The sequence below is a fragment of the Rhyacophila brunnea genome, unplaced genomic scaffold (assembly GCF_057557595.1).
Source record: "Rhyacophila brunnea isolate RB1 unplaced genomic scaffold, BYU_Rbru_1.0 scaffold_14, whole genome shotgun sequence".
Taxonomy (NCBI): domain Eukaryota; kingdom Metazoa; phylum Arthropoda; class Insecta; order Trichoptera; family Rhyacophilidae; genus Rhyacophila; species Rhyacophila brunnea.
In genome coordinates this window covers 3944536-3957289 of record NW_028232796.1, presented here as the reverse complement: position 1 = coordinate 3957289, position 12754 = coordinate 3944536, and the positions used below count along the sequence as shown (strand labels likewise).

Here is a 12754-nt window from a genome sequence, read left to right as displayed (position 1 = left end):
ATTTTTTGATAGTATTTCGTAATTTCTTTTTGCATTTTTGGTGGTAGATTATGTGGAGGAGAGAAAAGGTCGTTGTTGCGTGGATGTTTGGAGGAGAGTTTATTGATCGTTACAAGAATACACTGAATACAATAATAAGGTTGATAACTTGAGATTATAATCACGGGTAATGTTGTACTGGTGAGATCGATGTGATCAAGAGATTGATTATATTAATGAACTACGTTAAAGTGCCCACCACCACCCGTCATATATGCACAACTGTAGATATGCACGGGCGCTTTCTATGATGCTTTAAGCGTGTCTGAAAGAAGTTATTTTAAGTGCTCATTCCGTCCCGAGACGGAGCCGCACGGGACCGATGCTGCAACCATGCACCGTAGTGCTTAAAGAAGAAAGTTAAGAAAGAAAATGTTTGTTTTTGGACTGGCTCTGCTGTCCGCTGACGTTAAGCGCTTTGTGTACCCGCATACTGAGTGTCACGAATTGAAATGGATGAGTCTACAGAAGAGTCGGGACTATCCCGCTCCCCATACGACGCTGCAAATTTCTCAAATGCCGCAAAGTTATGGACTGAAAGACTTGATTCGAGTGGAATGATGGTTGAATAAGTCGAGTGGAAGGCTCTTGACGGACTCGATGAGTTGAGTGAGGATTCCTGCATTGTCCTTCCAATTTATACAAATGCAGTAGGTACATATATTACAAGACATATTGTCGCAATTACCAATCATAGGAAACCCTACTGATCTAGTTATGATTGAGGAAATGCTGACGAATATTATCGTTATATTGTTTTGTTTTTGACAACAAAACATGCATATTAAAGTGTGTTACTCATTTAGTGGTATTGTTACTACATATTTCATAAACGTAAACGCTAATTCAATAATAAAGATACTGGACATGTCGGCATTCTATTTGTGGGTACTGTATGTGATAAACAGCTTTTGGAAATAGAAGACTCATTTATAAACTGGCGAGGAAATTTGTCATTAGTTTAGTTAAAATGTGACAAACTCTCTACGGAGATATCCATTCCACTACGGTATCGTCAAAAAATGAGCAGACATCTATCGCTACTTCGTGCCAAATATTTATACACTTGTTTGCTATCAAACTGACTGTATAAATAAATCGTACATTCAGAAATGGACTAAAAAAATGTGAATTTTTCGACCATTTTTTCATTTTTTTTTACTGCATTTGGGCATTAACTCAGATGTCAACCTTTGCAGTTCGTCTATCCACATTTAAATTCAGAAATCGATGGATGAAACATGCTTGCACATGGATTTATAATATTACATAAAATCCTTTTTAAAAATTATAATTTTTTTATCACATTTATTAAAAATAGCTACGACGACTGCCAAACACAATTAATTAAACAGCATACCGAACAGTCTTTTGAAACTTATAATATAGCCGTTTGGAAAGTCGCAAGCATTGTTTGGTGGAGAAATTTACAATACTTATCTTACTTATCTACGAGTACCTAAAACTATTTTATATAGTTAGCTCAGTGTCATTATGTGTTGTGTGAAAAAATTCGGTAAACTGCAATTCCATTTTAGAGCTATTCCGTAACATTCCTGAAAATGAGGATTCCGTTGAGCGTGTGAGCACAACACCTTTGTGAAGTTAGTAGAAACTGTGGAGAGTGATCGCACGCATTTTGATTCGGTTATTTATTATGGCCGCTTTTGTACCGCGGACTTACACGTCCAGTGCATACCGCAATTAAAAAACGACGAGATTTACGAACGGGGCCAATATGTTCTGACACACCGCTCGCAGCGCTCCTCTATAACAGCGATTCCAAACCTTTGCACTTCACGGTATCCGTGTGACTACCTACCGCTTTTTTTGCACACCGCGAGAGAATATGTTTACTACCTACTGGATGCATCTAGAAAAAAACCTATAAGTAATCGTCGAGTAAGTTAATATGTAATTAATAAAAGTAATATTCATTACTGTCGCTAAATGGTCAGTTCTAATATATTTCAATTTTTATAACGTTTAAGTTACTTCGTTAACCATGAATTTTTTCCGGATTAAACTTCAGAAAGACACTTTTATTTTGTTTTTAAATTTAATTATCAAAAAAATTTAGCTCTAAATCTAAATCTAAACTGTCACCAGGGAATACAAAAGTAAGGTAACTGAGTTGCTTTCTAGATAGAAGGTATAATAATTCACGAGTGTGATGAAACATGGGTTAGATTTAAATACGTGTTAAATATCTAATGTTAATTCCAACGGTCACATCTGTGTCATATGCACTAAAATTTATCACGTAAACGAAACGCGCATTCAATATTGGTAATAGTTAAAGATACTTGGCGGGCGTTTTATTACTTTTTTCATGCCCTGACCGATTTTAAATAATACACCGAAATTGGTTACAAAGTTTTGGTTCATGGCGACTGGCTTTCGCATTTCTCTCTTATTAACATGTTGCGTGACTGTCACAAAGTTGGAAAAACATTAACCAAAGCGACAAAAATGTCTTTCTTGTCTGCTCAATTTAGGTATATGCATCCGATACAAGAACGCAAAAGAAATCTAGGAACTAGACGAATTTGAAATGTCGCGTTTGTGGTCGATGTCTCCTGGATGACCGACTCTCTGTCCTACACCGTACTATCCAATTGTGCAGTCATATGGCCGACAGAAAAGATGACGATCTAAAAAAATCTCATGGTGTTTCGCCAGGCGTGAATGACCCCCCTCTTATAGTTTTCGTTAGCTTTAGTTTTTCACTCACATTTTTATTGCACGCCGATGTATCAAGGAAATGTATAAAGGATGTATAATGGAACCAAGCTCCATGATATTATATAGCACACAGTTATTAAATTAACGGCACACAAGCACACTATTTACAGCACACCTATGAACCTCGGCCCGCTAGTTGAGCATCACTACTACCTACATAATACTCGGCGAGTTTTGTTTACACATGGCTTTGGAGGGTTTCGGGTTTCAATTTATCACCGGAAAATTCATCAAGCTATCGTTAAAGAAGGTAAAAACAATAAATATTAATCTTATTAACTGCTTGTGAATTTCTCGTGGAGAGAAGACTGATGGTTGATTATATCATATTTTTTTTTACTTAATCGTAAATTTGATTTCTATGTTAACTGTTAAAACACAGTTATAGTTGGTAATATAAACTCGTAAACTTTTGCAAATATTTTTTTCTACGTAAAATAGGTGGGTTTGTCGGCAATAGTTAATTCTTTCTAATTTATTACCATTTTTTATTATTTTTTATTATCTATTATTTAATTTTAGAATACTTACTACTGCTTACTATGTAATTTTTTTTAAGTGAAGTATTTCTTTTCCATACTGTTATATCTGTAGATTATTTAATACATTATAATATATATATATATATATATATATATATATATATATATATATATATATATAAATAATGGGAGATATGAAAATCAAACTTGTAATTCATATGTTTTCTCATGAAACTGTGTCAGCAGTTGTTTTAAAAATAATAAATATTGGTTCAATTGGAAGTATAAGCGATGTAATAGCATTATTATAACACAGTAGTGAAGGGTAGAGGTAGGCTGACATAAATAGTGCACACTAAACTTTGTCGTTCAAACGTATTTGTTTTAAATTCTAATTAATTGAACTAAGACCACAATGTGTAAATAGGGATTGTTATTTTTTTTTAATTCAATTAAACCCTGCATAAGCCAAGCCATAGTAGATAATAGTAAAAAAATGTTCATTTATTTATAAAATATCTGAAATTATGCACATTTTTAGATATTTGATAGATAGAAGAATATTTTTTATCGATTATGGTTTAATTTAGACAGGCCTTAATGAATTAAAAAACACCATCTGTAATATAAGTATGTGATCTTAATTATACGAAAAGAAATAAGTATAACTGAAAAAGTGTGCACTATTTTTGTCAGATTGCCCGTAGCATACCTAAACTATTATGGTTTGGTTTTTTAGTCAGGGTTTAATGGAATTTTAAAAACTAACCAGCATCATCTCCAAATTGTACTCCGGGATTGATAAACATAATCCCGGGATTTCGGGATTGATTTTTTGATTTATAATTTTCGGTTCCCATACTTGAAAAAGCCAACCAAGTGAGCGAAACACATTGATATTTTACAAAAGTACATAAACACCATTGGCGTGTACGGTGCATATATGTAGTTGATGTGGATGCGGCGCATGCTGTAATTATTCCAAATAAATATCCATAAAATCAATTGATACATTTATTGTCATAGTAATTTTGCGGTACTGACCATGACTGAGCAAATGTGGTGTGGTGTGAGACTGCTATTTGGTAGGTCTTTTCTATTGTTCTACATTATTTTAGGACATTGTCGTTAACATATAATTTAATTACTATACATTATAGTAATGACAGTATCACTACATTCATTTATTTTTAATGTCCTGTGATCGAGTATTCAATAAAAGTACGGTATTTTGAAATTCGCTAATATACCTATTATATCGTACAAAATTCGTCTCATTCGCTTGTTTTAGTCATATCATATCTACAAATAAACATCTATAAGCTTGTGTATTTATTCATTATGAATGGATGCTTTCTGATGCCGTATAGTTTCCACCTAATAATGACATCTCATATTATTTAGAAACACTGGGAGGGGGGAGGATTTTGCGTAACTTTTGCATTGGGGTCTAATATTTATATCTACGTCACTGACCTCTCGCCGAATAAGCATCGCGAATATTTTTATGAGTGATTATTTTAAGTTTTTAGACTTAATATTATTTTAGTAGTGACCACATTTTTTAATAGAGACGTTTAAGTCGGGGGATACACCCAGGTCCATAAACAATAATAAAACAAGGCTTTGAGGATTAAAAAAATACAGCCTACTTTGCATAGTAGGTAAATGTGGCACAGGCTCTTTTTATTATGGCCACCTACCGTTGCCATTATATCACACAGTTATAAAATATATTATTTTTGTTACCTACGGTCTAAACGGAATTCCTCAAATATCTATCGGCAGCCGGATTCATATCTCAAATGGATATCGAATAATTTCGATAAACAAATTTATCACATTAATTCACACTTTGAATAATTGAATACATTTTTTTTTACTTAGTATCGACGTGTTATATTTTCACGTTTCTTTATAATTCGACGTTAACACGTCGAATGCCACTAACTTATACATATTTCATTCAAATTAGTATATCTCAAATAGATTTATAATTTTGTAAAATTATCCTAAAATCTTTGCTTTTATTATGTTTCCATATTTCACATAACTTTTTATTTAAAATTAGGTCAAATACTATGTTGTATATGTCATCAAATAATGTTAGCATGTAATTATCCATAATGTCAGAAAATATGACGTAGTTAGAACGATGCCGGGTGAGAGAATATGATGCAATAGGATTCATGTAAGAGCAGTCGCTAATAAAAATGGTAATAATGTTTAAATTTACCTTCTGTAATTCGTGCACAGTAGACCAAATCGAAATCTGCGCAATTTTAAGGTTAAGTTGTTCTATTATAGTTTCAGAATTTACAGAAAAATAAATTGTTAGTTTCTTATTCTTTTTTATTTTTAATATTTTTAGATACGAGGGTGGGTCAATAATTCCTTAGAAAAAAGCATTAAAACAGTTTTTATTTTTGTATTTTTTTTTTATTTCTCAACATAGTCTCCTTGGAGCTCAATACACTTGGTTAGACGTTTCTCAATATTTTTTAAACCGTCAGAAAAATAAGTTTTCGGAAGGTCCTCAAAATAAGCATTTGTCCGATCGATGACTTCTTCATTTGAAAAAAAACGTTGTCCACTTAGCCATTTTTTTAAGTTTGGGAAAAGGAAAAAGTCACTGGGGGCTAAATCTGGCGAATACGGTGGGTGGTCGACCAATTCGAACTTCAATTCTTCAATTTTAGCCATTGATCGTAAACATGTGTGAACACGGGCATTGTCCTGATGAAAGAGGATTTTTTTCCTGTTTAAATGAGGCCGTTTTTCTTCAATTTTGTTTTTTAGCTGGTCCAATAAAGATGCATAATAATCCCCTGTTATTTTTTTTCCTTTTTCCAAATAGTCAATGAAAATAATTTCACGTGCATCCCAAAATACAGTAGCCATAACCTTACCAGCTGATTTTACGGTTTTCGCCTTCTTTGGACATGGTTTGCCTTCGCAATCCACTGCTTTGACTGTTCTTTCGTCTCGGGAGTATAGTGGTGTATCCATGTTTCATCTACAGTCACAAAGCGACGAAAAAATTCATCCGGATTGCGTTGCATGAGCGACAACAGGGATTTAGAGGCCACCACCCTATTGCGTTTATTGTCGACTGTGAGCAAACGCGGCACCCATCTTGCAGAAATATTTTTCATGCCCAATTTGTCATGTAAAATAGAAATGACGCTACCTTTTGAAATCCCTGTAACCTCAATTATCTCACTCAACTTTAATCTTCGGTCACTTAACACCATATCGTGAATTTTATTGATCATTTCTGGTGTAGTCACCTCTACAGGACGTCCTGAGCGTGGTTCATCCTTTGTTGATGTACGACCACGTTTAAATTCATTTAACCAGTTATAAATAGTTGCAAGTGAAGGAGCAGATATGCCGTGAACTAAATCCAACTCATTTTTTATTTCCTTTGCTGTTAACCCTTTTATATTAAAATGTTTAATAACAGCTCTAACCTCAATTTTCTCCATTTTCCATTTTTCCATTTTCCACAAGCAAATTTTTTTTTTAAATGTACGAGAAACACACAACAACCCGACCAATCTGATTGAAACTTCGCAGCATACTGAATCGGTAGTGCCGCTGCATGAAAACAAACCGCTTACAGTACTAGTCGCGCCACCTGTCGGCTTTTCTAAGGACTTATTGACCCACCCTCGTATTATATCATGGCCCCCACAATGGAGCTGATAGGGTTCTAGCCTAGGGGCCCGGGCTCAGGGGGTGAGGTTGTTAGATGCAATTTGATTGTTTTGTGTTGATACTCTACAACTCCATAATTCAAGTACCTAGATGTATTAAACCTACATAAAATCACTAAAAATAAACCGAAGGCCCTTGCTTATACCTCTAACACAATTTTGAAAACGCTTATGTTGTGCGTCACACGCCATTAAACGATTAAACTTAGAGATAGGTAGGGGGCCCGTTTTCCGATGTGTGGGCCATGATCTATGTATATATAGATTATTTAAAACACTATGAAATGTAAATTGAAATGCATATTATAAATTGTAGTAAGTAATAAATCTATTAAATTGCATCATTCGTATTTTGTCGCTAGAAACCATAATAAAACTGCACTCCGACCCAAAATAGTATTTTTTACCGCTTACGTAGGTACCCAATCGATATTCGTATATATAGATTCTAATGTGTATGTGTGTATGCCCGTGTTTCTATCACGGTATCTGCCATGTTTCACGTGTGAAAGACACGAAAGACCTTTTAATGATCAATTTTCAAAACGTAATGAAATTAAAGTATCCCTTTATCGCTATTAAAATATCACGCAATAATATAAATTTCGAAGGCCTCGCAGTGTTGACGCCCGGGTATCGGAATTTGTGTTTTTTCTGGTGCCCGATGCCCATTTTAATGAATGGTTTGGCTTAGCATCAGATTAGATCGCGGACATTTTGAATCTGGTGACAAATGACTGTTTACAGATGTGGACATCTTTTAAATAAAACGCATTCAATTTTGAACATTTTTTATGGTTTATGTTATTCAGATTTTTTATATGACCTTATTATGTACAAAAAGGGACGCATTAAATAGTCTGTGGTATAAAACAAATATTTTTTTTTTAATAATATCGGTAAAAACGGTATAACGGCTTTATATTAAGGAATTACATACTTTCCCATGAAAATTGTGGACGTTGTTTTATCATAAATAAATACATTTCGTCAACATCATCTTTAGTTTTCACAGATGAAAGCCAAAGAAGTAACACTCACAAATTGTACACCTTGACGATCTCTTGCTAAACGCAAAAATTAGTGGTCGCACAATAATTGAATGTGGTGTTCGGGTGATTTCAGACGTGTCCGGAAATTTGTACGTATGTAGTTCGTCGTATCACACTTCACCGTGAAATGTTGTATCTGAAATATATTGCCGTATATTAAAGACCGTCCAACCTCTTTGGGCCGTATAGTACTGACATAAAATTCATGTTTAAATAAAACACGGCTCTTGTCGGCTTACACTTTACAGGAAGCCAGCAGCAATCAAATTTTGAAAATATCCAATAAACTGGATTATTTATTTGGTTAGGTTAGGTTTTCATTCTTGAATTTATGAATTTTGCCAAAATCAGCTATGGAAATTAAATTAATGTTCATATTTAATCTAATTAAATTGGAGACCGTATAGTATACAGTCATCTATTTCCGATAAAAAAGATCACGGCGAACTGTGCCACGGTGAAACATTTTACGTACAATTTAGGTACATTTAACCGATTTCAGAAACATATAAGCGTTCGCTCATATTATAGTGCGGGTAAGGAGTGAGAAAATGGATACAGTAGTTTATTAGTATTATGAAACGTAGGAAGTTGGAGAATTTTGGAGACTTGATATTTATTTTCTAGAAAAATAGCACTGCATTCCGTTGCCAATGCAAATGAAATGCAAACATCATGTATAAAGAAACTAAGGACACGGCCTCCTTTGATCGGCAATATTGCCGACCTCTGTTAATGAGGTATTACATAAATAAAATGAATTAAATCACAAGTTTACCTGGCAAATTATGTCTCTTTTATTGTATTTATGTCTTATCATTATATTTTTAAAGAGTTGTCTTAATTTAAATGGCTTTTTTATCGCGGATTATTTTTTTTTATAAAATATGTTATTTTATTAATTTTCCGCTATCTTTAACTTATAATATTAAAAAAATATTGCAATTATGAATTAAGTAGTCCATTTTTTATTGCTACGTAAGTATACTTCGTTCGAAAATGCTAATTTTTAAATTTAAATATCTCGATTATTTATTATTATCTCCTCGGAAAAATGTGTAGCTTAGAAATCATAACATTCATAACAGAGCCTTTGACGGTTATTGGTTCGTTTTATTGTACCAGTTGTAATAAAAACGATAAAGTATGCGAGATAATTTAATTCTCAAAATGAGAAAAATTGTACACTGATGTCTTTTATAGGCGCGTAAATTATTCCATGTTATGATCTAAGGCGCAACACCTGTAGAGCGCATCAAAACTAAATTATTTTCCAAGCTTCAATATCTGTTCATTTTGTTTTATTACGTTATTTGTGATGTAGACTCCGTTTCATCTGAGAGTCCTGTACACACTCATGCATCGTCATTTGTTACGTGTGTTTGTGTGTGAATAAAACAGTTCAGTGTCACCGTGCCCGCTTACAAAGTCGTGGATCTCGGGTATGAATCCTCGTTCTGACAAATTCACGTGTAGTTTTTCAATGTGCCCTTGGAGTCAGAGTATGGACTTAATACGTTGAGAAAATGGCTAATAACCAATTCTCGAAAGAAAGAAAAACCGTTGAGAAATATTTTCGTTAGTCGGCCAAGATTCACATGTGATTGTAGAGTCAATGTAATAATACTTTAGAACTTACTTACTAAACTAACTCAATTACTTTTAAAACGCGTCCAGAAGAAATTTCTTCGATGTCTTTATTTTAAGACATTTCAATAATTCGTCAAATGATTATTTTCCGACTGCCGTTCTATAAGGCATGCTTACTTTTCACTCTCTGAATCTCGTCGGTCTCTTTCGCTCCTGAAACACTTTTGATTGTTAGCGCGAGGGATGGTTTCCAATCCTGGTGTCCTAATAAATTTGAATTTACATCGGCCTGCCAATTACCTACGTGGTCGCAGCCATGATTTATTCTGGATCGGAACCGTTTCCTACGGTACCGTGTCAAGCCTATCAGGCACCATTAGCGAGGGGTGCAAGATTAGTAAATGCGCTCCCTAAAGACATAGACATTTTCAGTGATGTACTTTGCATTTTGTTTTTGTAACTTAATTTTTCTGTGTAAAATTGTATGTTTTCTTGTTTTCAAAATTTTATTTTTCTGTATTAAATTGTACTTATGTATATTTTGATTTAATTTGTTTTTCTGTTATTATTATTGTTATATTCTATATTCTCTTCTTCTCTCTTGCGAGGGTAATATTTGTTATAATGTAAATCTCATGTTGTGTACGCCTTGCATTTAGATTTGTTATGTCCACAATGTTTTGTATTCTTAAATAAATAAATACTAATAATCGAATAATCGTTTGGCCAACCTTTTGTTCAAAATTCGACACTCCAAATTTTTCCCTAGATTGTAGAACATCAGCAAAACAAGATGGGCGTAATGAATAAGCCAATGTGATGCCAATGTATTATTATGTGATTATCATTATGATTGACAACAGTGCAAGATTGGAGATAAGATAGTAGGAGTAGAGGACAGAAATGGGCAGGAATGGATTGTTTTTCAATGTGTGTTTGGAGTCAGAGTGTGGACGAGTGTGGACCTAATAGATTAAGCAGTTAGTGACTCACATACATTTCTCGTAGAGACAGATCTATGAATACAAACCTCCACCCTGTGGAACCCCTTATTAGAATCGGACATAGTCAAAAAAAAGCTCAATGACATCTTTTTTTTTCAAAACTGATGTATACTTTTCAATGATTAAGTATAATTTAAAAAAAAAATCAATATGGGAGTTTTAATGGGAACTCGTATGATGGTGTACCTTTGCGATTGTTTTATTGAGTCAGTGACCGGTAATATACTAAAAACTGATACAATAGACATTGGTAGTTTTTTCTCATATTATGTTCTGATATGGGCGTTATATTTTGTATAGGTTTTAATATCATCCATAATATAGCAATTTATTTATTCAATATATGTAATGTGATGTAGATACGAGATTCAATAATATTAATAACATTATGAATCCCGATCGCAGCTGGAAATCATAATAATAAATTGAAGATGATAATATTTTAGTGCGTTGTTTGTATATGTATTTGGACACTACGGTACCTATATCGTTGTGTGAGATGTTTAAATATTTTTCAATACCACACCTGCCTTATCTAATATAAGTTATATTAGTTTATATTAGGATTCCAATATAAATATAAAATTTAGTTAAATACTGTTGTGCTTCTTCTGTGTGCTAGAGGTAAATATATTATTATGTGTTTTTCAATTTTCATGAGCGATACATGCATTGTAAAAATTATTAAGCCAAACGATGGAAGAACTTACATAATATTATGTAATGTAAATGACACATTTTTCAGTTTGTTTCATGCTCGTGGTAAAATACGAGGGTGGGTCAATAATTCCTTAGAAAAAAGCATTAAAACAGTTTTTATTTTTGTATTTTTTTTTTATTTCTCAACATAATCTCCTTGGAGCTCAATACACTTGGTTAGACGTTTCTCAATTTTTTTTAAACCGTCAGAAAAAAAAGTTTTCGGAAGGTCCTCAAAATAAGCATTTGTCCGATCGATGACTTCTTCATTTGAAAAAAAACGTTGTCCACTTAGCCATTTTTTTAAGTTTGGGAAAAGGAAAAAGTCACTGGAGGCTAAATCTGGCGAATACGGTGGGTGGTCGACCAATTCGAACTTCAATTCTTCAATTTTAGCCATTGATCGTAAACATGTGTGAACACGGGCATTGTCCTGATGAAAGAGGATTTTTTTCCTGTTTAAATGAGGCCGTTTTTCTTCAATTTCGTTTTTTAGCTGGTCCAATAAAGATGCATAATAATCCCCTGTTATTGTTTTCCCTTTTTCACAAAGCGACGAAAAAATTCATCCGGATTGCGTTGCATGAGCGACAATAGGGCTTTAGAGGCCACCACCCTATTGCGTTTATTGTCGAATGTGAGCAAACGCGGCACCCATCTTGCAGAAATTTTTTTCATGCCCAATTTGTCATGTAAAATAGAAATGACGCTACCTTTTGAGATCCCTGTAACCTCAATTATCTCACTCAACTTTAATCTTCGGTCACTTAACACCATATCGTGGATTTTATTGATCATTTCTGGTGTAGTCACCTCTACAGGACGTCCTGAGCGTGGTTCATCCTTTGTTGATGTACGACCACGTTTAAATTCATTTAACCAGTTATAAATAGTTGCAAGTGAAGGAGCAGATATGCCGTGAACTAAATCCAACTCATTTTTTATTTCCTTTGCTGTTAACCCTTTTATATTAAAATGTTTAATAACAGCTCTAAACTCAATTTTCTCCATTTTCCATTTTTCCATTTTCCACAAGCAAATTTTTTTTTTGAATGTACGAGAAACACACAACAACCCGACCAATCTGATTGAAACTTCGCAGCATACTGAATCGGTAGTGCCGCTGCATGAAAACAAACCGCTTACAGTACTAGTCGCGCCACCTGTCGGCTTTTCTAAGGACTTATTGACCCACCCTCGTACATATTATGATGTTTGCTTTCAAAGTAAGTTTCGCAGTCTTTCTAAGGGTTTGAACAAACTAATTCCAAAATCGGTAAAAATCCATCAACATATTGGTAAGTAAGTATAAATAAAGTTATCTTGGTGTAAATATCGTACATGGGTTATGATTTATAGTATGGATAGATTTATCAAAATATTAGTTGTGTGTGTTTTTTTTTAAACATAAATAACGTATAATA

The 12754-nt window shown here is 33.6% G+C and overlaps 1 protein-coding gene across 1 annotated transcript in view; it reads left to right on the top strand.

Moving 5' to 3' along the window:
• Positions 1–5421: 5421 nt before the first annotated feature.
• Positions 5422–12754, top strand: part of LOC147075542 (lysine-specific histone demethylase 1A-like) — a 48754-nt gene continuing 41421 nt past the window's right edge. The window contains exon 1 of the mRNA XM_085942344.1: positions 5422–5428. Coding sequence (XP_085798470.1) covers positions 5422–5428 — 7 coding nt within the window. The remainder of the gene's footprint in view (positions 5429–12754) is intronic.